The following is a 27,166-nucleotide window of genomic DNA, read 5'->3' on the forward strand; positions in this document are numbered from 1 at the left end:
AAAGAGAGCAGGTCAGTATGGGAGCTGCAGACAGATGCCAGGGGCCAGAGGTGATCCAAGGGGCCCATTCTCCCCGCCCCAGTTTCCTAGAGAGACACAGGGATGGAACATGGGGATTCCAACTCTTGATCCAAGTCTTTTTTGTTAACTGTAACAAAAATATTTTTTTATCTGTAGGAGTAATTTTCCTTACAATAGCCCTAGGAGGATTGGCATGCCCATTTATACAGAAGAGGAAACTGAGGCCCCAGAAAGAGGAAGTGAATGATGCAAAAAACAATCAATGATGGGACTGGGACTGGAACTAGAACCTAATAGACAATCCTCATTCACAGGTTCTTTCTACTGAAGGACTTTGGGAGAAGTGGGGTAAAGGGGACACAAAGAGGAGGAAGAACAGAAAAGAGGACCTTTTCTTATTTTCCTAGTACTAGAAGGGTTTAGAAAAGCTGTCCAAAAGAGACAAGCTGGCTGCCTCAAGAGATGGTCACTAGAGTTCTTAAAACTGCAGAAGTCTTCTAAGGGAGACTCCTGAGCAAGGTATGGGTCCTCTTAGGTTCCTTCTAGCTGTGAGATTGGGTGTGGTGTAGTGTAGTGGCAGTGGGAATTGGTATTGCAATGACCTAGAATGAAATCTTGGCCCGGCTACTTTAGCCAGATTCATAGGAGCTAAAAGGGGCCATTGATTCAACCCCTTCATTTTCTACTGAGTAGGAAACTGAGACTGTAAGAAGTTGTGTGACTCACCCAGGATCATACAACTAAAGTATCCAAAGCAGGATTTGTTAGGCAAGAAGCAGTTCTTCCTCATTCGAATCTTAACTGCAACGGACCATCTAGTATAATCGCCTCAATGGGGAAACTAAGGCACAGCTAGCTCAGGGACTAGCACAATGTTTTGCATGTGGAAGGTTCTTCATAAATGTTTTCTAATTGAAACCTTTCTTGGTCCCCTCAACTATTCTATTTTCTCCAGTGTTACCTCAGAGAGTATTTTCTTTGCATTTGATTTATATGTATAGCTCTCTGGAAAATGAAATGGATGTAGGACGTACTTTTAAAGTTCACTTGCATTATTAATATTTTCTATCACTTAAAAAATCAAGAAAACAATAAGATCTAATTTTTAGTTTGCTAATTTCGGATCACAATGAAAATTGAATAATCAATTCCAATTTCAAGGGACTTTAGCACATGTGTGTATGCGTGTGTGTTTGTTCATGTGGTCTGTCTCAATAGAATGTAAGTTCCTTGATAGCAGAGATTTTCATTTTTTTCATATCTTCAGAAACCAGCACAAAACTTTGATACAGCAGGCACCAAATAAATTCTTGCCAATTGATCAGATTTTAATTCTATGATTCCAAACCCTAAGACTTTTTTTTTCAATTTTATTATTTAAGGCAATGGGGTTAAGAGTGACCTGCCCAAGGTCATACAACTAGGCAATTATTAAGTATCTGAGGTCAAATTTGAACTCGGGTCCTCCTGATTTCAGGGTCTATGCCACTGTGCCACCTGGCTGCCCCAAGACTTCTTCAATTCCAAAGGCAGAGGAAGGCACAAGGTTGTTTCTACCCTTCTTTGTATAATCATCTATGATTAGCACATAGTAAGTGATAATTAGTAGTTAAGGCATCTTGACCATACAGCTTTGGGCAGGTTTCAAACCTGGGTCCAAGGAAGGCTATTTGGACTGAGGTTTAAGAAGGGACTGAACTGAATGGTCTCTAAGATGTTTTGAAGTCTTCAGACTCTAGAATTCTGTCCTAAGAGCTCTAAAGCTTAGAATTAATTATTTGAGAATTAATTATGATTATTTGAGAGTAGTCACATCCCCAGGTAGGGCCTGGGGAGGCTTCCAGGAGAAGGTAGCTTGGAACCAGTCCTGGAAGGATGAGGAAGCTTTTGACAGGTGGAGATGGAGGGAGGTGGGGGAGAAGGGGAAGGTCATTCCAGGTGAGGAAAACAGCTTGTATTCTGGAGGAATTCCCCCTTCCTTCCAGGCCCCCACTCTGCTCTTCCACGATTTCCCCCATGGAGATAGGACACATGGTCGATGAGGAAGGAGGTGCTTCTACCACCCTCTCTCCCCACACCCCACGGGCCCAGAGGGTGCTTAGTGGGCTGGGTGCTGAGTTGGGGGTGGGCTGCCAGTTCAGGAACATAGCTATTTTTGCTTCCAGGGTTGGCTTGGTGGGCCCAGGGAGGTTCAGGGCTGCCCACATCCCAGCCTTCCTGGCAACATCCAGGGAGGCAACAGGCGTTTGCCATGGAAACGGATGACGTCAAAGATCTCCAGTCACTGGCAGGGAGACAAAAGATCAGCTTTCTCTTTGAAGCCAAACAGAGGTGGGGGTATGGGGGGGATCTTTGAAGAATCCCTCCAGTAGAAGAAAACTGGGGGGCATATGACCTGGAAAAGAGAAGATTTAGTGGGGGGGGGGGAAGGCCAGGAATGGCTATCCCAATTAGCTAATTAGATTGTAAGCTGCATTATGAAGAGAGGCAGAGTGTCCTGAACATGGGACAGGACTGACCCTTTGCACTCTACCTGGTGAGACACCATCAAGAGTACTGCGATGTGTCTAGGAGCCCCAGCTTAGTGAGGATATTGGTAAACTGGTGCAGGTCAATCCTAAGGCTGAAGAACATGGAGGGAGCATTCAAGGCTCAGTTGAAGGAACCCAGAGAAGAGAAGACCAGGGGAAGATAGATTCCTTACTACATGTCTTCAAGTATTCCCTTCATAGCATTTCCAAGAGGCCTTCAAGCAAAGGCAGAAGGAACCCAGGTCAGGGATTTCTACAATCAAACCCTGCTCAGGGCCAATTGAAGTCCTTGACAACTTTGTCATCTCTGAAATTTTCTGTGAACCATGACCAAACTAAAAATAGTCCAAAGATTATTCTCTTGCTCTATAAACTCCAATGGCTCCCTATTTCTGCTAGGAACAAATCCAGTTATAATTGCATTTTTGCTAGGACCAAACTCCTTTAATGACATTAAAAGCCCTTATTCACAAATTGGTTCCTACCTATCCTTTCAGATTTGCTATACATTATTCTCCATCACATATTCAATGGTCCAGCCAAAGGGGCTTTTCTGCTATCCCTCCAACACGAAGTTCAATCTGAAACACTGTGCACATTTGCTCATACCTGGAATATCCTCCTTTCTCATTTTAGGATCCCTAATCTCCTTCAAAGTTCAGCTCAAATGCTCAGAGGATGCTTTTTCAGATACATTAGTATGGCATCCCCCTCTAAACCATCTTATCTTTATTTCATAGATACTTATAAAATATACAAGCTGTTTTCCCCCAGAAGAATGTTAGCTCCCAGAGGATAGGAACTGTTTCCTCTTATGGTTCCCCTTCCAAGTAAAATAACAACCCTTTTGCAGAGATCTGATCATGTCTCTTCCCTGCTCCAAAATCCTTGGCAGCTCTCTAGCAAAGACAGTTAAGTCCACACTCTTGGGGGCACTCTGCAATAGGACCTGACCCTTCATAAATGCTTTTTTTTAGGTTTTTGCAAGGCAATGGGGTTAAGTGGCTTGCCCAAGGCTTCACAGCTAGGTCATTATTAAGTGTCTGAGGCTGGATTTGAACCCAGGTACTCCTGACTCCAGGGCCAGTGCTTTATCCACTACACCACCAAGCCGCCCCCATAAATGCTTCTTGACTGACTTTTTCTTTATGTCTTCAGGAGGCAAAATTTTCAGGTGTGTGACCCTGGGCAAGTCATTGAAATGATCTATTCCTCAGTTTCTATCTCCAACCAGGGACTTCCAAGATCCTTCTAAAATAAGCCCATTTCAAAAATAAGGATAACAATGCCCATACTTCCTACTTTAATGACAGTGATTCAAATGCTTTGTCAATCTCGACTTGCTAGAAGAATGGGAACTATAATTATAATGAAGAGTGCTGGGGGAAGAAAAGTCACCAGGAGACAGATTTCAGCTCCAATATAAGGAAAACAATTAGAGCTGGCAACAATAGAATAAACTGTCTCATAAGGTAGTGAGTTCCCTGTCACTGGGGATGTTCAGAAAGAGAATAGAGATCTCCTCATCAAAAATCCTGCAGAGGCAATTTCTGGATTTCAATAGATATGCCCAAGAAGGCATCTTTCAGCTCTCGATTTTTAACCAATTAATTTTTAACTAATGAAGTTTTGCAGTTTACAAATTGGTTACCTTCTTCTCTGGATCCTCTCCTATTCTCCCCATCCCTCTGTTCCCATTTGAAAATTGACAAGACCCTATTTGTTAAGTGAATTTAAATCAGGACCATGTATCATAGGACCTAGATGCTGTTATCTCTAGCTTCTCCACATACTCCATCGGGAGGTCAGAAATAACTACAATGTTATCCTTTGGCTTCTAGATGTCCTTACAAAGTGCTTTCTTCACAATTGCCCTGACAAGACAGCTAGTGCCCTATCCTTTGAAGTTTTAAATTATTCATGATTTCACTGGGACAAGTATTTCCCTCAGGCTCCAAGAGATACTTCCAAGAGATACTTCTTCATGGATGATCTTTTTAAGTGGCTGTAGCCAAAAATATTCCTCCACCATTAGCCAACCTGGTAATAAACCTCTCTGATCTTAGGCTCTGACAACAGCTCTTGAAGTTTTCAGAATTCACTTACCCTTGAGAGAGAGAGAGAGAAGAGAGAGAATTTGTCCAAGATATCCTAACTCCCTGTACAAGTCCTTTTTCTATGCTGACACATACAATGTTTGTCCTTCGTTCTTGAAGAAGACCATGACATCAGGGGAAGTGATGCCATGACAAGCATGAGAGTTGGATTTGAGTGAGAGGATGCTGTGTGCTAAGTCACTTTCTCCTCCAGAACCATCTGGGTCCAGTGGCCAGAGAGGAATCACCCTGGATGTGAAGCAATCAGGGTTAAGTGACTCGCTCAAGTTCACACAACTAGTAAAGGTCAAGTGTCTAAGGCTGGATTTGAACTCCTATCCATTTGACTCCCAAGACTAGAGTTCCATCCGCTGCTACACCTGGCTGCCTGTTTCTGATACAGATATAAGCTTAGGAAGCCCACTTTTCAGGGTGATGGAGAAAAATGGAGGAATCTGAGATCTCCTTAAGAGTACTGGAAGGGACCTCAGGAACCATCTTATCCCAACCCAGCGTTTAGGAAATTCAGAGACTTGCCCAAGATCACCCAGGAGTCCCAATTGGCCTGGAGCTCAGGTCTCTTCCCCCTGCATATTACTCTCTCCCAATCCATCCCAGGCATCTGGTCTATGTTTCCCCCCAAAGCCAAACTATGGATGACAGGAGCCACTCTGTCTTTGCAGGAGGCCCTGGCTAGGGCAGGAAGGGGAAGCAGAGCAGAGAGGAAGTTTGAGGGGGTGGGGGGAGAGGCTCTGTCCCCTCTTGCGCCAGAGAAAATAGATCTGTTTATTTTTCCACCCCTCCCCCATCTCAGCAGGCCCCTAGGGACGTCACTGCCGGGACCCCTACTCTGAGGGCAGAAGCTGATGAAGTACAGAACCCGGGAAGGGGTCAGCATCTGACAAAGCTCCCGGCTCCGCCGTGCTCTGATTGGTCAAGTCCACCGGCCCTAGCCTTGGGCTGGCCACTAGGCAGGAAGCTCGAGCTTTGCCAAGAGCGTTTTATGAATTGACCTGCTCTGACCAGCTCCAGCCTTTAAACAGGTGCCTCGGGCCGATCTGATTGGCTGGGAGTCAAGCAGCTGTCGGTGTGATTGGCTGAGACGAGTCTTGGGGCTTGCAGTGCCCCCAGGGGAGAGGTCCGAAGTCATTCAGCTGTAAACAAACACACGTGTCAGCCCCTGGAAATGGAGGCGCCCTCGTTACCGTAAAAGCCCTAAGAGCTGGGCACTCGAGGAGCAGAGGCGGGGGCAGGGAAAGTCGCCTCTAGCACCGCGGGCCACTGGAGCTGACACGGCTGCACCCCGAAACACAAGCACACACACTCCACCTGCGCACACCAGCTCTGCACCTGCGCAAAGGTACAGTCAGTCAAAAGACTTTGATTAACAAGCCTCCAAAATAACAATAACAAGGCCCAAAAATCCCAGCCTCTGCTCTCAAAGAGCTCAGTCTAACGGGAACGGGGAGACAAGATGCCAACGTGCCATATAAAGGAGGAAATGGAGACAATCCCTGAGGCAGGCACTAATCAGTCAACGTTGAGTAAGTGCCTAAGATGGGCCTCTAACTAGCTGTGGGACCCTGGGCAAGTCACTTAACCCTGTCGGCCTCAGTTTCCTCATCTGTAAAAAGAGTTGGAGAAGGAAGTGGCAAACCACTCCAGTAATGTTGTCAAGAAAATCCCCAATGAGGTCATGAAGAATTGGAGACCAGTGAATGGACTGGGTATGGTGCTAAGTGCTGGAGAAAAATAAGGGGCAAAAGACAGTCTTCTGCCCCCCAAGCAGCAAGCTAAATACAAGAGATTAGTAGATAATTAACAGTGAATGAAGAGGGGTTAGGAGGTGGGATTTTAGCTGGGACTTAAAGGAAGCCAAGGAGGGAGGTCCAGTAGTCAGAGTGAAGGAGGCAGAACAAGGCAGACATGGAGGTCTGTCAGAAAGAATGCCCAAAGAGGAGAGATGGAGGGTCTTTGTAGAAAGGAAGGAGGCTGGAGTCACTGAAGGTGGACAAATAAATATACGGAGACTGGAAAGGTAGGAGGGACTGGGTTATGAAGGGTGATCAGGAGGTCGGATTTGAGCTGAAACCTCAAGAGTTCCCTGTCTCCAACCCTTCCATCCCTGTCTCCATCCCTAGCCCTCTTCCTGTCAGATCCAATCAGTTTTGGAGTCTTGTTCATCTACATATCTCACACTTCCACCCACTCAGTCATCACTCTAGGTCTGGCCCTCCTTACCACTGGCCTGGAGGATTGCAATAGCCTGCCAACTGTCTACTTCTTTTCAGTCTCTCCTTCTTCAATTCTCCACACAGCTGACAAAAGACTCTCCAAGTTAGATTCAGGTCTAACCAGGTCATTCCCCAGTTCAAAATTTTTCAGGAGTTCCCAATTACCTCTAAGAAAAATAAAAATTTCTCAACCTGGAATAACACTTCCTGCCAACCCCCAGAAACAAGATTCAGTGAAAAAAGCAATGGATTTGGAGTCTGAAGACCCAAATTTATGTCCTAGATTTGCCACTTTCTAGCTATGTGAACTTGGGCAAGTCTTTTTATTCCTGTAGGCCTCAGTATCCTAATTGTAAAATGAGGGAAAGTTGGAGCAAAAGATCTCTAAGAGTGCTTCCAGCTCTATGATCTTTTGTAAATTTTTTAAAATTTAAGGCAATGGGGTTCAGTGACTTGCCCAAGGTCATATAGCTAGGTAATTAAAGTGTCTGAGGTCAAATTTGAACTCAGGTACTCCTGACTCCAGGGCCAGTGCTCTATCCACTGCACCACCTAGCTGCCCCTATGATCTTTTGATCTTACCTCTGCAAGCTTATTTCAATTTACTTCAATTCATCCATTCATTCAACACACATTTGTTAAATGCTTACTGTTAGCAAGGCATTAGGCCAGAGATGTAAAGAAAAAAGTAATACCCTCTTTTGCCTTAGGAGTCCTATGGTCTATTTAGGGGCAGGGAATAATATAGACAGATAATTATATGCAAAATATTTACAAAGTAAAGTAATGTGAAGTGTGGGGCCCGGCTAAGGATTCTAGGAGGCAGAGGTAAGGAAGGAAGGAAGGGCATTCCCAAGAGGAAAGCTTGGGCAAAAACATGGAGATGGGAGATTGAATACAGGAAACAAAGCCAGCCAGCTTAGCTGGAACATCAAGTTATGGATGCATGACGAGGACTCTCCGTTCCAGCCAAACTGGACTGCTTGGCTTCCCAAACTCAACATACTGTCTCCCGCCTCCATGCATTCACACAAGCTGTTCCCCATGCCTGGAATGGGTTCCCTTCCTCCTCCCTGCCCTTCAAAATCCTTTTCTTCCTTCAAGGAAGGTCCAGCTCAGGTCAGTCCCTTTGTGGAGCTTTCTTTGATCTCCCCTAGTCCCCAACCTCAAGTTTCCCCTCCTTCTTCACATTTTCCTAAAATACTTTGTCTTCATTTCTCTTTTGTTCCATCACATCCAAATATGATATCATACTTCTCTGTGGACATGTCTGATCTGCCCAGTAGAATGTGAAAGAATTGTTTACTCTGGTGGCCAGCACACTGAAAGACCTTAATAGATATTTAATAACTTGAATTCCTTCAAGAGGTACATGGGAATAGAACTGAAAGGTTGAAATTCATCTGGTCAAGTCAACAAAGGACCTACTATGCATTAGACTAACAATGCAAGGAAACTCAAAAATAATCCCTGAATTTGAGAGGCTTGGAGGAGCTCAGTCTAAGCAGGGCAGGGAGGGGGACAACAGGCAAACCAGTAGCTTTAAACAAGATACAAAAAAATAAATTGGAGATAATTAACAGAGGGAAGGCACTAGTTATCACTGAGCTGGCTGGGAAAGGCTTCTTGTAGAGGGTGTGATTTTAGCTGGGACCTGAAGGAAGCCAGGAGGTAAAGCATTTGAGGAACAGGGGGACAGACATCTGGTCTTTGTCATCTTTGTCTTGCTAGATAGTATTAGTACTGCCTACTAGACATACAAGATTCAGAGACCTGAGACCCAGTAGAGATTAAGTGACATGCTCATGGTCATACAGCCAGTAAGAATCAAAAGCAAGATTTTAATCCAGATCTTCCTGAAGGGGTTGAGACCAACATTTCACCCATGCTTCCTTTTACACAAAGGCTCACACAGACCTGTATACACATGGCTATGCAAGCACATGTAAATCCACATTCACCATTAACATTATTTTTGACTAGTGAACATATATACAAATTCCCCACGACATCTCTCTCTTTGGAGGTGCCCCTCCCCAAACCTCCATGTGAGGAGGGTGCCTAGGCCAGCTATCTCTTCATTCTCATCCCACTAAATGTAATTTTCCAGAATTCTTTACCATCCCCCGCCCCCTTCCTCATTCCCCTTTCAGCTTCCTGTTGGGTGTTGTTTTCCCCCATTAGATTGTTTTAAATTCAATTTTATTTTTAGTTCTAAATTGTCTCCCTCTCCCACACTCCTCTAGCCACTAAGAAGGCAAGAAAAATAGAATCCATGACAAATATGTATAGTCACGCAGACAACTTTCCCCAGTATTCCCCTCCATTAGATTGTAAATGCCTTGAGGGCAGGGACTTTTTTTCTTTTACATATATGTATCATGGGTACCATGATGGGCACCCAGTAGGTACTTAATTAATGCTTACTGACTGTCTGACACAGCCATTCACAGGCAACTGAACCAAGAAGCAGACTGACTATTCAAAAGGAATCTGCGGACCCTGCTGAGAGAATTTTCCTCTCAGTTCCCACAGTTTTTAATCTTCTCATCCTCAGCACCTAGCATAGTGCCTGGAATCTTTCATTTAATACATGTTTATAGAACGGACCCCTGTTCAGGTCTGGTCCTTTCTAGTGCTGGGATTCTGGGCAGAGGACACCAATCAACATCTTCAATCACAAATCTGTTCAGACACAAATTAATTAATGGGCATTTAGTAAGCTCCTACTGTATACCAAATGTACACTTGTCAAAAAGAATATTTGATAGAGAACTCAAACAGCTCACAACAAGTTAGAAGAAATAATGCAAGGACACTTTCAAGGTCTCTCTTAAGAACCTTGGAATTTTTCATGTAACATGGAAGACACTGGCATGGGACTGCCCAGTATGGCGTGCCCTCACATCAGAGAGGCTGCTGTGTTCTGTGAGAAAAGCAGAATAGAAGCAGCTCAAAGAAAGTATGAGATGCAAGAGTTCTGAGAACCTACTCCAGGTGTTCACACAGACTTTTTGTGCTTGACCTGTGGTGGAACAATCTGCACTCCTATTGGTCTGATCAGCCACAGTTGGACACACTGTAACTAGTCTCTGACATTATGATGTCATTTTGGTCTTCTTCACTAATGAAGAGCAAGAACCAATCACTCACCCAACTGTATGTTGGGAACCATACCACGTGCTGAGGATACAAAGACAGAAGTGAAATAGCCCCTGCCCCCAAGTAGCTTATAGTTTTAAAGAGGGAAATCAAACAATGGCTCTCTCTCTCTCTCTCTCTCTCTCTCTCTCTCTCTCTCTCTCTCTCTCTCTGTATATGTATATATATATATATGCATATATATTTATATAACATATACACACAATACACACATATAGATATATGGTTTATATATAAATGTAAATGTATGTGCAAATACGAAGTAGTTTGAAAGGAGAGGCCCTGGGGCAGCTAGGTGGCACAGTGGATAGAGCACTGGACCTGGATTCAGGAGGACCTGAGTTCAAATTTGACCTCAGACACTTAATACTTGTCTAGCTGTGTGACCTTGGGTAAGTCATTTAACCCACTGCCTTTCAAAAAATACCAAAAAAAAGAAAGGGGAGGCCTTAGCAAATACAGGGGATCATAATCCCAGTTAGCCCAGAGCTAAAAGAACCTTCCTTCTCTTGACACCTGCAATGATGCTAGAATGAACATGGGAGGAGGTTCATGCCAGCTAACTAGGGGGTGCTTCTATAATAAGGGCCTTTATCCTGACTTTTAACTGTGGGTGTCTCTCAAGGTCAGCCCTAGATCCTCTTCTGTTGTCTCTCCCTTGGGGACTTCATCAGCTTCCATGGGCTCAATGATCATCTCTGTGATGATGATCCCCAGAAATATTTATCTGATCTCACTTAGACTCTATTCAGAGCTTAGTTCCTGCATCATCATTTGCCTGTTGAACATTTCAAACTGGACACGTGAAAGACATCTTCAAGTCCACATGTTTACTGTACTTCATTATTTTTCCCCCCAAACTCATTTGTATTCATTGATCCTTCTGGTCACCTTGGTTTTGCAACCTTGGGGGTCTTCCTCAGTTCTGAATTCTTCCTCCCCCACATTTTCAGTCAGTTGCCAAATCTTAGTGATTACACTTCTCTAACATCTCTCCCATCTGGTCCCTTTTCTTCCTCATCCACCCACCTCCCTAATTCAGGTCCTCAGCACCTCGTGCAGAAATAGCTTCTTATTTTGTTTTCCTTGTTCAAATCTCTCTCTTCTCCCATTGATCTTCTACATGCCTGCCACAATGTTTTTGGACTATGTTACTAACCTATTCAACAAACTCCTGTGCTTCCCTATTACCTCAAGAATCAAATGCAAACTTCTCTGTTCAAAGTCCAACCTATTTAACATTATTAATAATTGAGTATTCTTCTTCTTTCCAGACTTTACAATTCAGTCCAACTGTTTCTCATAAGAGAAATTCCATTTTCTCTCTCTGAACCTTTGCCCAGGCTGTTCCTTATGCCAAGAATGCCCTCCCTTCTCACGACTGCCTCTTAGACTCCCTAGTTTTCTGCAAAGCTCAGCTCAAGTTCCACATTCCTCAGGAACCCCATCCTGAGCTGCAACCCTCTCCCCCTTCCCTCCACCTCCTTCTCTTTCCTAGCAAAATTACCTAGTACTTAATTTGTATCCATTTTTACTGTGTGTCCCCCCTCCTCTCCCCCCTGGCCCCCACTACCACCACCCTGTTGGGGGCAGTTAGGTGACAAAATTTAGGCCTTGGAGTCAGGAGGGAATTTGAATCTGTCCTCTGACACCTGACACTAGCTGTGTGACCTTGGACAAGTCACTTAACCCTGTTTGTCCTGCATTCAGGGCCATTTCCTGTTGTCCTGATTCATATCTGGCCATTGCCTCCAGATAACTCTGGAGGAAAAAGTGAGGCTCATGACAGCACAATGCCCCTCTCCCCCTCATTCAAATCAAATTCATATACTTGTCATGATATCACCTCCCTGATGTCATAGTCTTCTTCGAGAACAAATGGCAAACATCATCATCATCATCATCATCCTCCTTGAAAGCAGAGACTGTTACATTTTTGTCTTTGTGTTCGCAGAGCTACTAAAGTCATATTCAGCCCATAGTAAGCTTGATGATTGATAACTAGTGACACTGTTGTTAACAACAACAGCTGGGGGCACCACAGACTGAAGGTCACAGAGGAAATAGACCCACACAATCAGAATCTTGCACTCTCCAAGTCAGAAGGGACATTTCCTCTCCCCGCCCCACCCCCCAAAAGGACTGTATCTGAGTAACCTCTACAGTATTTCTGGCCTTGGCTATCCGGACTGGGCTTGGAGACATCCAGAGGCCTTTCATGATCCTCTGGGACATCTTTCATTAGCAGGAAGTTTTTTCTTGTCATTGATCCCAAACTGGCCTCAGTTCACTTCCCCCAATGATTGTCGCTTCTGCTCTAAGAGGTCAACAGAACATGCTTAATTCTTCCATCTGAGTGAGCCTCCTTCAGACATTTGATAATGACTACCTTCCTCCAAGCACAGTTCCAATCTGCCAAGGATGGATGGTGGTAGGATCAAGAGAAGGAGCTTTGGAGTTTTGTAACAATGGAACATGAGTTAGAGGGTGGAGCATGAACAGGCTGAGCCCTTCTTATGTCTGATGTGACTTCTGTGCTCCCAAGCCCTTTCCAATCTCTCTCTACTTGAAGGCTGAGAAGGTTTGAGATGGACTTTTTGGGCCCAGTTTTTGCATATCAGGATATACTCTCCTCTCAGGGGAGAGCGGGAAAGAGGAAACTCATATCAATTCAGAGGAAGACCTAAGTTATTGACATAAGGAGACTTCCCTGAGAAGAGGAAGCTGAGGCAATGCAAAGGCAGATGGAATAGGAGACCTAGGTTTCAGTCCTAATTCTGATCATGAGCAATATCTGATCCTTTTCTGGACCTCAGTTTGCCCCTCTGTAAAATGAGGAGTACAATTCATGGTTCCCTCTGAGGGCTGCTCTCTACTGAGAGAATAGAGAGAAGAATACTTTGTAGGATGCTCTGCAGATGTGGGGCGAAGGGATAGACAGGGATGGAGGGTTCAAGGGGAGCATCACCAGCCTGAAGCTGGCCTCCAGTCTCAGTGAGAGAGGATGGCAGGAAACTGGTACAAAAAGGGATGGCTAAGAGCTGCAGAAAGGAAATTGGCTAACTTCATAATTTTACTCTCTGTGGTTAGATTTGCCTGGTAAAGACCACACCCCTCAGGGCTCTGGACTGAAGGAAGTCCCTGAGTCCCACACCCCAAAAGGTTGGGGTGTTGTGGGGGTCTCCAGATTGATTCCCCCAGTCCTAGGCTCTCTGTGGGCTCTCCTTTCTTGCTCTTCCAAGGATTCATTTCTCCTGCCCCCTTTAACCGCTACCAGGGAAGGGAGGAGAGGGATTCTAACATTTCCCTCCCTAGTCTCCAGACTGACTGTCCCCTCAAAGTTCCTATCTCCCAGCTTTTGTTATCTGGGCTTTCTAGCCCCCAGCATCCACCCAGCCTCTATCTTGTCTCCACTGAAGGTAAACTGAGGCAAGGGTCCAAAATTGAGAAGTCCAAACCAGGGGCGGGGCTGGATTTCGGACCACCAGATCCTTCCAAGCCCTACGGCCAGGGCGGGACCCAGTCCACACCCACCTCTCTTTTGCCCGATCCTGCACCCCAACAGCTAAAGGATGCTTCCCCCCCACCCCAGGCCGAGCCAGTGCATTGTGGGCGGGGAGAGTGCCTCCCCCTTTCCCTCTGGCCCGGGCGGGGCCCCGACCAGCCTCACCTGCAGCCCCCGGCGCCTGAGGATGCTCGGTTCATCCATGGAGCCGGCTGGCCCCCGCAGCCTCTGGCGGCCCGCAGCTCGGCTCCCGGCTCCCGGCTCCCGCGCCCGCTCGGGCTCCGCGCTCGCCTCCTTCCTGTGCGATTGGGCTGCGGCGGGTCAGCTGATCCTCCTCGGACCCTCCCGCCTGCGGCCCCCAAACCCGGGGGAGGGCCCGGGAGGGGAGGGGGTGGGGGCGGGGGGGAGCCGGAGAGAAGAGGAGAGAAAGGCAGAACTAGGGGGAGGCCAGCGACGCAGGGCCTCAGGGCGCACTTTCCTGGCCGATCTGTGATGGGATCCTCGCCAGCACTCGAAGTTGGGAGGCAGGAAAGAGGGGGAACTGGGGCCCGGGGAGGAGAAGGGGATCGTCCACTGCAGCCCCAACAAAGGAATATTCCTCTCTCCCCTGGCTAGTTTCCTGGAAAGTCCTGAAATCGAGTCTGGGGCAACCTTTAGGCAAGTCTTGGTTTCCCTTCTGTCTCTCCCAAATACGAGGATTTGCTTAGGTTGGAGGTCTGGCAAGTCCCTCCTAGCACTCAGTCTTTGGGGATCACAAAATAAAGAATTGGAAGGAATACTGGGGGTCATCTCAATCAATCCCCTCATTTGACAGATGAGGAAACTGAGACCACCAGAGACTAGATTACCTGCTTAAAGTCTCCCAGGTGGTAACTATCAGAGCCAGGTCCGGATCTCCAGACTCCACATCCAGACCAGCTCCAAATGATACCACTCTGAACCCTCCCCTCAGCCCCCACCCCCAACTCAGACTCTCACCCTTGGGCTCTAACAATGGAGCTTTTATCTTAATTCACTGGAAACCAGGCCACCTTGTCACTTCCCTATCTTCTTTTTAACTCTCTCCCCCCCCCCCTCCAGCTTGAGCTCTTCTAGTCTTCGAGCCATTAGAATGTAAGCTCTTTGAGGGTAGGGCACTATCTTGCTTATATTTGCATCCCCATCAAAACAGTAACTGGTCACAGAAGGCTTAAGAAATACTCTCCATTTTAAAAAAAAAATTCTTTCATTCATTCTACTTGGTACTTTCTGTTTTGAAAGTGAAAAATTCACTAGCTCTGGCATCAAAGAAGCTTAGGTTCCAATCCTTTCTGTGAACTTGGGTAACCTCTCTTTCTTCTTCCATATAATTATAGCCTTAGAATAGATGCTCTCCGGCTAAGGTCCCAGCTCTGTATAATGACAGCATAGCATTGTTCAGTCCTGTTGGTCTGTGATGATGCCATTTGGGGCCTTTCCTAATGGAATGGCTTGCCATTGCCTTCTCTAGCACATTTTACTGATGAGGAGACTGAGGCAAACAGGGTTCATAACTTGTCGAAAGTTGAAGACCTCCATCAGGGAGGTGATGCCATGACAAGCATATGAATTAGATTTGAGTGAGAGGGATGCTGTGCTAAGTCAGCAGCCTCACTTTCTCCTTTGGAGCTATCTGGGTCCAATGGCCAAATATGGATCAGGATGACTGGAGATGGCCCTGGATGCAAGGCAATGAGGGTTTAGTGACTTACCCAGGGTCACACAGCTCATGTTTTTTTGTCCTTCATTCCCAAAGAAGACCATGACATCAGGGAGGTGATGCCATGACAAGTACATGAATTGGATCTGAGTGTGGGGGAGGAGGGTTGTGCTAAGTCACTACTCTCACTCCCTCCTCTGGAGCCATCTGAGTCCATTGGCCAGGTATGAATCAGGTTGACTGGAGATGGTCCTGGATGCAAGGGAATTTGGGATAAGTGTGACTTGCTCAGGGTCACACAGCTAGTTAGGGTTAGTTGTCTGAGGCTGGATTTGAATTTCTGGTTTCCTGACTCCAAGGCCAGTAATCTATCCACTAGGCTACGTAGATGCCCAGAATCACACAACTAGTATCAAGTGTATGATTCAGATTTGAACTCAGGTTCTCCTGATTACTGGGATAGTGCTCTATCCACTGGGCCATCCAGCTGCCTCTGTCTTAACCTTATCTTTAACTATGGTTTATCTAAATGAATGACTCTTCTGTGAGTAAGATCTTTCATCTTTCCAAACTAGTAAGTGTAAGAGGCTGAATTTGAACTCAGGTCTTCCTGACTTTAGACCCAACACTCTATCTAGCTGTGACACCTAGTTAACCCTAATTTTTTTTAGTCCAATTCATCAATCAAAACAAAAAAGAAGCCAAACTCCAAAACAAAAAATCAGTACAGAGTGCAGGAAAATTGCTGGGGTTAGAGGTCAAAAGTTAGACTTCAAGCTCTGTCATTTGTTCCCTGTGTGGCCAGACAAGCCTTTTCACTTCTGTGGGTCTCAGTTTCCTCTTCTGTAAAATGAGTTGGTACTAGATGACCTCTAGGGACTTTTCTAATTCTACTTCTTACTGTATACTTTTCTAAGACTCCTTCCAGCCCCAACCATATTGGGGTTCTAAGCTGCTAAAAGGCAGGAACAATGGTCCTTATCATTAGCTAATCTTAGTTGAATAAATTGAAGGATCTGACTGGGAGAAGCTGGATCAGGTCTTTGAGAGATGAGGATCAAGGTCCCTTTTGGAGTCTCTTCTGGGATTGGAGCATGAAAGGCCCTTGAAAAGCCTCAGGCTATCTTATTTAGTGATTTCATTTACATTTATATATTCTATATTTATGATTATTATTATTATTACTGTTGGCAGCTAGGTGGCTCAGTGGGTAGAGCAAATCTGGGCCTCAGGCTCTTATTAGCTATGGGACCCTGGGCAAGTCACTTACCCTTTTTGCCTCAGTTTCCTGATTTATAAAAAGAGTTGGAGAAGGAAGTGGCAGCCCACTACAGTATCTTTACCAACAAAACTCCAAGTGGGATCATAACTGAAAAGACTAAACAACAGCATGTGCTAGATAAACAGTAGATGCTTAAGAAATGCCTGCTGATTTTTTTTAACTTCTTGGAAGAAGTGGATCAATGGAACCCACTGGGACCCCATATATACCTTTCCTCTCCAATTGAACATCAAATAGCCTTGATAAGAGAAGGATCAAAAGTCAGAAATTCTTAGCCTGGGGTTCATGGACACCTCTCCCCTTCTCTAAGGATTCCATGCTTAGATTTCAAGTAGATTGTGAATTTGGATGAGGGGAAATTACATCTATGTTTTCCTTAACTTTTAACTGAAACTTAGCATTTCCTTCAATTATTTAAAAACATAATTCTGAGAAGGGGGTCATAAGGTGTCACCAGACTATCAGAGAGCACTATAACACAAAAAATATTAAGAACCTCTGGTCTAAGAAAAGAGATCCTGGGATTGAGGGTATATTCCCCCTCCAAGGAAGAGGGAGGTATATTCATTCATTTACTCATTCCTTTTCATGGAGGGACAGTTAGACAGCCCAGTGGATAGAGCATTGGCCTTGGAGTCAGGAGGAGGGGGGTTCCAATCTGACCTCAGACATTTGACATTTACTCACCATGTGACCCTGGGCAAGTCACTTACCTTTGATTGTCTCTCATCCAGGGCCATCTTCAGTCATCCTGATTCATCTAGCCACTGAACCCAAATGACTCTAGAGGAGAAAGTGAGGCTTAGCACAACCCCCCTCAATGAATTCCAATTCACATGCTTGTCATGGCCTCATCTCCTGATGTCATGGTCTTCATCAAGAATGATGAACAGGGACAGCTAGGTAGCACAATGGATAGATTACTAACCTTAAAGTCAGGAGAACCTGAGTTCAAACTCTGCTTAGCTCTTACTTAGCTATGTTACCTTGGGCAATCCACTTAATTCCATTGCCTTGCAAAAAAAAATGAAGGGGGGCAGCTAGGTGGCACAGTAGATAAAGCACTGGCCCTGGAGTCAGGAGTACCTGGGTTCAAATCAGGTCTCAGACACTTAATAATTACCTAGCTGTGGGGCCTTGGGCAAGCCACTTAACCCCATTTGCTTTGCAAAAACCTAAAAAAAAAAATGAAGGACAAACATCATTCGTTTTCAATATTGATTAAATTCCCTAGGCAGGCAGAACCCTGAGCAAAGCTCATGGGAAGCAAGTTTTGTTTTTATCTTTGTAACTTCAGCACCTTGAAATAAATTGAATTGCTAGGAAAGCAGAGAATCCTAGACATCAGTCAAAGTATGTTCATCGTTAATGGGGAGAATGAGACATGTCTGCTTTGTCTGAAGCCCACATGAAGGAAAAGCAAAAGGCTAGATGATAAGGTGGTGTCAGATTGTGAAGAGACTCAAAATTCTAGAAAATTAAAAAAAAGTGAATTGAACTCCATTTGCAGTAGGGAACTATTGAAGACTTTTGAGCAGAGGAAGTACCATGATAAGATGAGTGGTGGATTGGAGGGGGGAAGAAAGGGTTTTCTGTGTGCAGGGGCAGCATGATACCAGCAGGAGGGAAAATCCAATAAAAATGTTGACTTTTATATTACTAGTCTCATTTTTCAGACCCTAGATCCCAGAACTACAAGAGAGGTCAAAGGTCATTTAGTTCAAATGGTTTACCAACATAGGGATATTCTCTACAATGTTCCTTATTGGGAGGGAGCAGTGTCATTCAGTCTCTCCTTGAACATTCCCAGAATAGCCCTTTTCATTGATGATAGGCCTGACTGTTAGGAGGTCTTCCTTATCGACAGTAGAAATCTGCTTCTGGATAATTCCCCTTACTCTTAATGGTTCCTAGTCCTGCCCTCTGGGGCCACCCAGAATAACGTTGCTCTCCAAGATGGTTCCCCTCTTTGTCTGGCCCAAAGGGTAACAACAAAGACACATTCCTACTTTACATTCAAACAGGGGCCAGGTGACATAGCTTAGCTTTGGCCAATCATTCTTGTGAGAGCATGGACTCTTGATCCCATTTCCACCTGGGCTGCCCTTTGCTCCAAGTACTGTTTTCCTCTCTTCTTCCCTCCTCCTCCCAGCCCTCCCTTCCAACCAAGATAAAGGCCCTCGATTGTTCCTGCCTGGGCACTGGGTGAATGGTCCTCTGTCCGACTGCACTGGGCACCCTGGCTCCCGGGGACATTGGCTTCTTGTAAGCTCTGAGCTCATACAGGCCCTCTGGCCCTCCCTGGGCAGGGCTGCTCCATCCGGGGCCAGGCATGATCAGAGGGGCCCTGAGCCAGACCTTTAGATTTTAAAAGGGAAACCATCCCCCATCCCAGCTTTGCCGGGTGGATGGCTCCGTGCCCACTTAGGGTGGAGGCAGGGCAAGGGGTGGGGGCCATCCCAATTCTTTTCATGAGAACTTTAAACAATTGCTTGACCTATTGACTGACTTCAAAGGACTTTGCTCATGAATATAGTGTCCCCTTCCTTATCTCTCAAGAGGATTTAATCGTTACTCAAAAGTATCCTTTATAGTTCTTAATGGAACCTGTATGGCAATCACCCTGTCTCTATATTCCACTAATAGAAACAATACCTCATTATTCCTCCAATGGAAACAATTTCAAACTCTGTCCCCTTCTCACTTTCTTACAATAACCCAAAGTGTCTCATTTCCTTATTCCTATGGAAATAAATATCACTATCCAATTCAATAATTGTAAGGTGATTAGCACAGTTGGACATATAGTAAGATAACATAGAAATATTAGCTACTGATGTTACTACTACATTTACTACCACCACTACTACTACTGGTACTACTATGACTGCTACTTCTTCTATTATGGTTCCTGCTGCTGCTACTATTACTATTTTTTCTATTTTTCCTGCTATTACTGCTACTATATTACTACTGCTGCTACTTCTACTATTCCCAGGGCTTGATTGCTATTTGCCCTTTGTTATTTAAGAAGACAAAATGACATCACTACGCTAGAGACACACTGTAGTGTGTCAGACTGTGAATGCTTAGACCAATACCTAGAATACTCTGCCACAGGTGGAGAATAAATAGTCCATGTGAACACCTGGAGTGATTAATCTAGCCTTATGAATCTCACAGTGCATTTGAGCTGCTTCCATTCTGACTTGCTCATAGAGCACAGTACTCTCTGATGAAAGCATGCCATGCTGGACAGTCCTATGCCAGTGTCTCACACGATCAATTAAGTTCCTTTTTAAAAATTCTTTTTAAAATTTATTTAAGGCAATGATATTAAGTGACTTGCCAAGGTTAGGCATTATTTAGTGTCTGAGGCTGGATTTGAACTCAGGTCCTCTTTACACAAGTATAGACCTGGCATTAGAACAACATGGCCAGACCATCATAATTGCACTGTTTGTAATAATAATATTGGAATGCTAGGCAGTTTAACCCAAGAAAGGACCTCAGCTTGTGTTATCTTCTCCTGCCAGGTAATCCTCAGAATCTTTCTAAACAATTTTTAGAATTTTGCAAGGCAAATGGGGTTAAGTGGCTTGCTCAAGGCCACACAGCTAGGTAATTATTGTCCAAGGCTGGATTTGAACTCAGGTACTCCTGACTCCAGGGCTGGTGCTTTATCCACTGTGCCACCTAGCCGGCCCTTCCTAAGACAATTTAAATGGAAGCAATTCAGTTTCCTGACATGGCGCTGGTAGATGGTCCTGGTTTCACAGACAGATAGCAATGAGGTCAGCACAATGGCTCTGTAGACCTTCAGTTTGGTAGTCAGTCTAACACTGCATTCCTGCTGTGGAGGAATTAGTGGTGGAGATTAGTGTCGCCAATTTAAGATTGAGAGAACTTTGAGTGGTGAAAGAATTTATGAACAGCCCTAGGGTTTTAAAGCTGCTCAGGATTTATTATATAGGACTACAAAGTATACAGATTAAAATCTTTTCTCCTAGAGAAGCAGTGAGCTTTGGGGACAGGCTAGGCAAGGTTTGAGTGAGAGAGAGCTAGAGAGAGAGAGAGAGAGAGAGAGAGAGAGAGAGAGAGAGAGAGAAGACAAACAGCCATCAGGGCTAGTTTAGTCTGGCCACATGGCATAGGGGCCCATGGTTCTCCAGTGGGCCTAGACTAGGAGCATGTGGCCTAACTTAGAAAGAGACAGTCATCCTTTCTTCCTTCCAAGGAGAAGGTAGGGTGAAGAAGAGAGGAAAGGGTAGTGCATCTCTTCTGGAAGACTTAAATATACTTCTGTAGCGGGTTGGACAAGGGTGGTGCTTTGGGAGTAGTCTAGCATATGACTCCAGGTATTTTCCAATAGGTAAGCTCCTGTACCAAGGTGCAACACATCATTTCTTGTCTCACCAGCACAAGCTTGACCCATTGATAACCAAGGTCAGATAGACTAGAAAACCAGAAGCTGGAGGAAGGGGAACAAACTATGGTTGCTCCCATCTTGGTAAAATTCACACTTAACAGTGGAGTCACTTTGAATAACAGAGTTCCCCAGAAAGGCACAGATAATGTTTTTCCTTCCACAAAATGTGTTTCTCATTTCCTATGTCTATAACTCCCTGCATCACTACTATTGCTGCTGCTATTACTGTCACTTCTTCTATTTTTGCTACTATTACTCCTACTGCTATTGCTACATTCCTGCTGCTACTACTGTTACTTCTACTATTCCTGCTACTGCTGCTACTATTACTACTACTGTTACTTCTACTATTATTGCTTCTACTGATGCTGCTACTCTGGTTACTTCTACTATTCCTGCTACTACTACTATTATTGCTACTATTACTATCATTACTGCTACTGCTGCTACCAGACTGTTGCTAATACTATGTTACTAGGGTGTTCAGAGAAGACTAATACTTCTGGTATAAGGGATACTGAGCTCTTTTCCAGGGTTGCTTTCCATCTTAGGTGTCCACCTGATTCATCTCACCCTCACCTGTGACACCAAGACATTATAGTATGCCCAGAGGTAACACCCCAACTATTTTGGTAGATTGGCTAAACCAGTTTGAAGGTAACTAAAGGTCCACACAAATGTTGTGAGTTAAGGGGTGGTCTGCTTCAAGCATATGAAAACTTCCCTGGAAGAATAGGTGGATGGGAATGGGCTCTGTGGGGCATTTAGAGATTGGTTAGATATGGAAGATGCCAATGTCATCTACTACATCATGAACCATCACCAATTATCTTGATTTTTGTCTTGCCACTGGACTTTGTTGACTCTGGAAGAACCTCACTTAAGTCCAATTTATGTACAAGTCAAAAGACATCACCCCTATCATTTTTACCACCTCAAGGTCCTATGGTAACAGGCAAGTGACTGAAACAGCAGGTATAAAAATAATGGGAGCTACAGTCACAAACTTGCACATAGGCAGTCCAGGACACAGGATTGTGCTCTCACTGAACTGAAGCAGCAGAGAGATTTGACAGCCTTCTGGGTATCTGAGCAGATTTTTTTTTTAAAGAACTATACTACTTATTCCTGAAGTAAAAAGGGAGCTAGAAAAGGTGCCCTAAAAATTGTTTGCTTACCTAATATAACCCAGGCCTGCTTAAAGTGGCAGGCAGAAGGGTCATTAGGTGGTACAGTGGATAGAGCACTGGCCTTGGAGTCAGGAGGACCTGAGTTCAAATGTGACCTCAGACACAATGACTGCCTAGCTGTGTAACCTTGGGCAAGTCACTTAGCCCCATTACCTTAAATAAATAAAAATTAAAAAAATAAATAAAGTGGTAGGCAGGATTACACCCTATGGTTGAAACACACACACACACACAAATATAAAAACTGTTGTGAAGGGGCAGCTAGTTGGTACAGTGGATAGAGTACCTGCTCTGGAGTCAGGAGTACCTGAGTTCAAATCTGGCCTCAGACACTTAATAATTACCTAGCTGTGTGACCTTGGGCAAGCCACTTAACCACATAAAAAAAACTGTTGTGGAGATAAGGGATAGTGTTCAATAGTGAGGAATAGTGTTCAATAGTGAGGGATGTGTTCATGTTTATGCACAAGGAATTCAATAGACCTGAGAAACAAGTAGCTCTTGTTGTAAGCGGTATTGCATTTAAATAGCAGCCCTGCATGAACCAAGGCTGGCAAATAAGGGTCAGCTTACTGAAGGCAGAGCTGGACACACATTTTTCTGGAGTGACTGTGAAGCTGTTATAGATTTGTCAATCAAAACTAATCTAGCTAACAAGGTTGTATGCCTCCTGAAAGGAGTGAAAGAGACTCAAGACAATATGATTGTCATTTGAGCAAAGGGCCTCATCACTATCATCACTATATATATACTCCTACCATAACAAACCCTGATGAGGTTAAAATAAATTTGTGAAATATGAAGATCTTCATCATCAATGTGCTAAAAGAGGACAAGTTTATAATTTTGGGTGACTGTAATGCTAGAGCAGACATAGGCTATCAGACATGGTGGAGTCTTTGGGAAGAATAGAGTTGAAAACATGTACAGCAACAGTCACTGAAGATTTGCACATCTTATGACCTTCTTATCACCAACACTGTTCCATTGCCTAAACTTAATAAAAAAAATTAGCAGCAAACATTGGCATTTACTAGATTATATCACTGAAAGGAAATGAGACAGACAAGATTCGATAATAACAAAGAGAATGTGGTCCAGAGTGCTGGACCACTCATAGACTTATCCTCTTCAAGCTAAACAATCACATACAAACATCAAGATTCACATAGAAAGAAGACAATGTGAAAAGATTAGAGCTCTTCTTTAGGTTTGAACAGTTTAGGGGCAGCTAGGCTAGGTGGTACAGTGGATAGAGCACTGGCCCTGGAGTCAGGAGGACCTGAGTTCAAATCTAATCTTAGACATTTAATAATTACCTAGCTGTGTGACTTTGGGTAAGCCACTTAACCCCATTGCCTTGCAAAAACAAACCAAAAAAATGTACAATTTGTAGTTAACTTGGAGAGAAAGCTGATTCAATATATGACTAACAATAGAAAAAGCCTGGGCAGCTTGCTGAGATTTGGTGTATAGCACCATAGTCACTCCTCTGGGTCAAAACCCTTGCAAACATCAAGACTGATTTGATGAAAATGATGAAGAAATTCATAAGCTGCTAAATGAAAAATGAGAATTTTATAGCAGGATAGGTTCATCCATCTCTAAGAAGGCAGAGTTTAACTTCAACAAAAGTAAAGTGCAAACATAGTTTGTAGAGATCAGGTTTCTTGGTTCAGTAAGAAGGTAGTTTAAATTCAGTTTTATGCTTAAAAGAATACTCCAAAGCACTTTTATGAGACCCTGAAGACTATTTATGTGCCAAAGACCTAGAGTACTAATCTACAACTACTCAGTGTTGATGGAGCCACATTGATTAGTGATACAGACATGATCCTGGACAGATGGACTGAACATTTTCATTATGTTTTCAACAGACTATCATCAACCAATGCTGGAGCTATTGACTTCAGATTGAAGTCAATCCCTCTCTAACCAAACTTCCAACTGAAGAAGAGGTTTTGATGCTATTAAGGTCCTGTTGTGTGGCAAAGCACCTGGTGCTGATTCTATTCCAGCCGAGATTTAAAAGATAAGAGCTCATACAAAAACTACTGAAAACTTCTGGCTTAAATGGCAAAAGGAGGTTATCCCCCCAGGAATTCAAGGATGCTTCCATTGTCCATCTCTATAAAAGAAAAGGAAATAGGTTGTCCTATGACAATCATAGGGCAAACTCGCAGTCATTGCTGGCAACATTCTTGCTGCCTTAATTAGTTTGATCCTTCATCTAGAAAATGATCATCTACTCAAGAGCCAGTGTGGCTTCAGAAAGGACTGAAGAATGATTAACATGATATTTGCTTCCCAATAACTCCAGGAGAAATGCCAGGAACAGAGCAGACTTCTGGACACAATGTTCATTGATATGACAAAGGCCTTTGATACTGTCAGTCATGAGAGTTTGTGGAATATCAAGGCAAAATTTGCTTGCCCAGAGAAGTTCATCAGTTTCTTGCTGGCATGCCTAAGCAGTACTGGATAATGGACAATACTCTCGTGCCTTCCCAGTCACAAATGAAGTGAACCAGAGCTGTGTGCTTTCTCCTATACTTTTTAGCATGATATATTTAGCAATATTGTCAGACACCTTCAATGAGGATGAAAATGTATCAATGTCAGCTATCACGCTGTTGGTAAATTATTTTAACTTGAAAAGGCTATAAGACAGAACTAAAGTGAAAGGAGAGTTGCTGTGTGACTTTATGTTCATAAATAATTGTCCACCTACTGCATAAAGCCTCTGAGGCTGAGATGCAATAGATGAATTGATTTTCTATTGCTTGTGTTAATTTTGGCCTCACCATTAATATCAAGTAAAAAAAGTTATTCCACCAGTCAGCATTCCACCATCCATCCACAGAATCATTGGTTACAGCAAATGGAGAAATTCTGAATACTGTGGCTAAGTTCACTTACCTTGGCAGTATACTTTCCAGGGATGTCCACCTAGAGAATGAGATTAATACATGTTTTGCTAGAGCTAGTTCAGTACTTGGGAAGTTCCAAAGGAAAGGGACAGGTTTGATATTAGACTGACTACCAAACTGAAGAGCCATTGTGCTGATCTCATTGTTGTATGCCAAGGAAACCTGGGCATTACTACTAACCATGCCAGAAACTGAATGACTCTCATTTGCATTTTTTTAGGAAGATTCTAAAGATTACCTAGCAAACTAGGGCACCAGACACTCAAGTCTTTTTTAACACTGATATGCCAAGCATTCAAACTCTACTGCAGAGCACAGACTGGTCATTTTGTTGAATGTCCAAAGTATGTTTGCCTAGAAGACTATTTTATGAAGAATTTGCACGAGGGAAAACATTCACACAGAGGTCAGAAGATGTGATAGAAGGACACTCTCAAGGTCTCTCTGAAGACCTTGAGACATGAGAGACACTGATTTGGACTGCCTGGCTTGGCATGCCTATATCAAAGAAATTTCTATGCTCTATGATCAAAGCAGGATTGAAGTAGTTCAAAAGAAACATGAAATGCACAAATTTAGAAACATCTCCATTCCAAATGTTCATATGGACTATTTGTGTCCAAGCTGTGGTAGAGCCTTCTGAGCTTGTCTTGGTCTGATCAGTCACAGTTGGATACCCTGTACCTTGACTCCAAAACAGCATGTTATTTTGGTCCTCTTTGAACACAAAGGGCAACAAACAACTATCTACACTTACAACTATTTGACTACTACTACTACTACTACTACTACTACTACTACTACTACTACTGTGGTTGTTGTCATTGAATTGTGATGTTGTTTAGTTGTGTCCAACTCTTCATGACCCCATTTGGAGTTTTCATGATGAAGATAATGGAGTGGTTTAGCATTTTCTTTTCCAGCTCATTTTACAGACGAGGAAACCAAGTCAAACAGGATGAAGGGATTTTTCCCAGGGTCACATAACTAGTAAGTGTCTGAAGTCAGATTTCAACCCAGGAATAGGAGTTTTCCTGACTCCAGGTCTGGCACTATATACTTCTGCTACCGCTGCTTCTGTTACTACTGCCAAGCTGGCAAGGGAATCCCACCATATGGGGTAGGGAAGATTCCCTGAAGGAACAAAAGGACAAAGCTTATATAGGTTTCAGTTTAGGCAGGAGGTAAATCAATGGGGTAGCTCTGGAATGGACAGGGCTGTTGGTGGGGGCTAGTAAGAGAAAAGCTTCTTTAGGTTATCTCTTGAAATCCCACCCTAATTAGTAGGACTGTCCAGGCTGTTTTAGCATAGCAGTAAGGAAGTTCACAGATAGGGGTAGGAGCTGCAAGGTACAGGGGATCAAAGACAAGATAAAGGAATACATTCACAAAGGAGGGACTTTAGTTCTCTCTGCTAATCACAGGTGTCCAGAAGATAAAGATGTGAAAACAGACCCCCAAAAGAGGTTAGGCAAGGATGTAAATTTGAGTCATCAGCATAGAGATGATAGTTGAATTCATGGAAGCTGATGAGATCATCAAATGAAATAATATAGAGGGAAAAGAGAAAAATTCAATCTTTTAGTCTTTCAAAATGACTGCAATGTTCTACTGAGCCTACTAGAGGGTGCTGCCCTAAACCTGATCTGTTTCCTTCATGGGGTCAGACCTTTTGTCTTTTATTTGTTGTGACTAAGCACATTTGTTCTTGTTACTACCTCTTGGCTTTTAATGCAAGGGAGGAATAAATAAAAATTAATACATTATTAAATTTAATTAAACAAATCACCTAATAAGATAAATTAATTAAAAGTAAAATGTTTGCTACAATTATGTCTCTGCCCTCATCCTTTGAGATACTTCATCCCCAAAATTTATGACCATACAAGAAATAGGGAACATTATGAAGTGCAAAATGGATAATTTTGATTATATTAAATTAAAAAGGTTTTGCCCAACAAAATGAATGCAACTAAGATTAGAAGAAAAGTAGAAAGCTGGGAAACAATTTATAGCTAATGTTTTTGATATAAGCTTCATTTCTAAAATATTTCGAGAACTTAGTCAAATTTATAAACATACCTATAAGCAATTTATAAGTATACAAG

The 27,166-nt window shown here is 43.6% G+C and overlaps 2 protein-coding genes across 5 annotated transcripts in view; one reads left to right on the forward strand and one right to left on the reverse strand.

Annotated features, from left to right (window-relative positions):
* The window catches only part of MAST3 (microtubule associated serine/threonine kinase 3), an 82,975-nt gene extending 69,188 nt beyond the window's left edge, over positions 1 to 13,787 (reverse strand). The window contains exon 1 of the mRNA XM_074204830.1: positions 13,715 to 13,787. Within this exon, the coding sequence (XP_074060931.1) occupies positions 13,715 to 13,753 (39 nt within the window). The 5' untranslated portion in view covers positions 13,754 to 13,787. The remainder of the gene's footprint in view (positions 1 to 13,714) is intronic.
* Positions 6,550 to 27,166, forward strand: part of IL12RB1 (interleukin 12 receptor subunit beta 1) — a 76,731-nt gene continuing 56,114 nt past the window's right edge. For 3 of the 4 annotated variants that reach the window (XM_074204835.1, XM_074204832.1, XM_074204834.1), the window contains exon 1: positions 6,550 to 6,686. The gene's annotated coding sequence lies outside the window, so the exon portion shown is untranslated. Of the gene's footprint in view, positions 6,687 to 24,005; positions 26,049 to 27,166 lie in introns of all 4 variants that reach the window. The other variant, XM_074204833.1, reaches the window with a different exon arrangement.

Source organism: Macrotis lagotis, chromosome X, assembly GCF_037893015.1.
Source record: "Macrotis lagotis isolate mMagLag1 chromosome X, bilby.v1.9.chrom.fasta, whole genome shotgun sequence".
In the NCBI taxonomy this organism is placed as follows: Eukaryota; Metazoa; Chordata; class Mammalia; order Peramelemorphia; family Peramelidae; genus Macrotis; species Macrotis lagotis.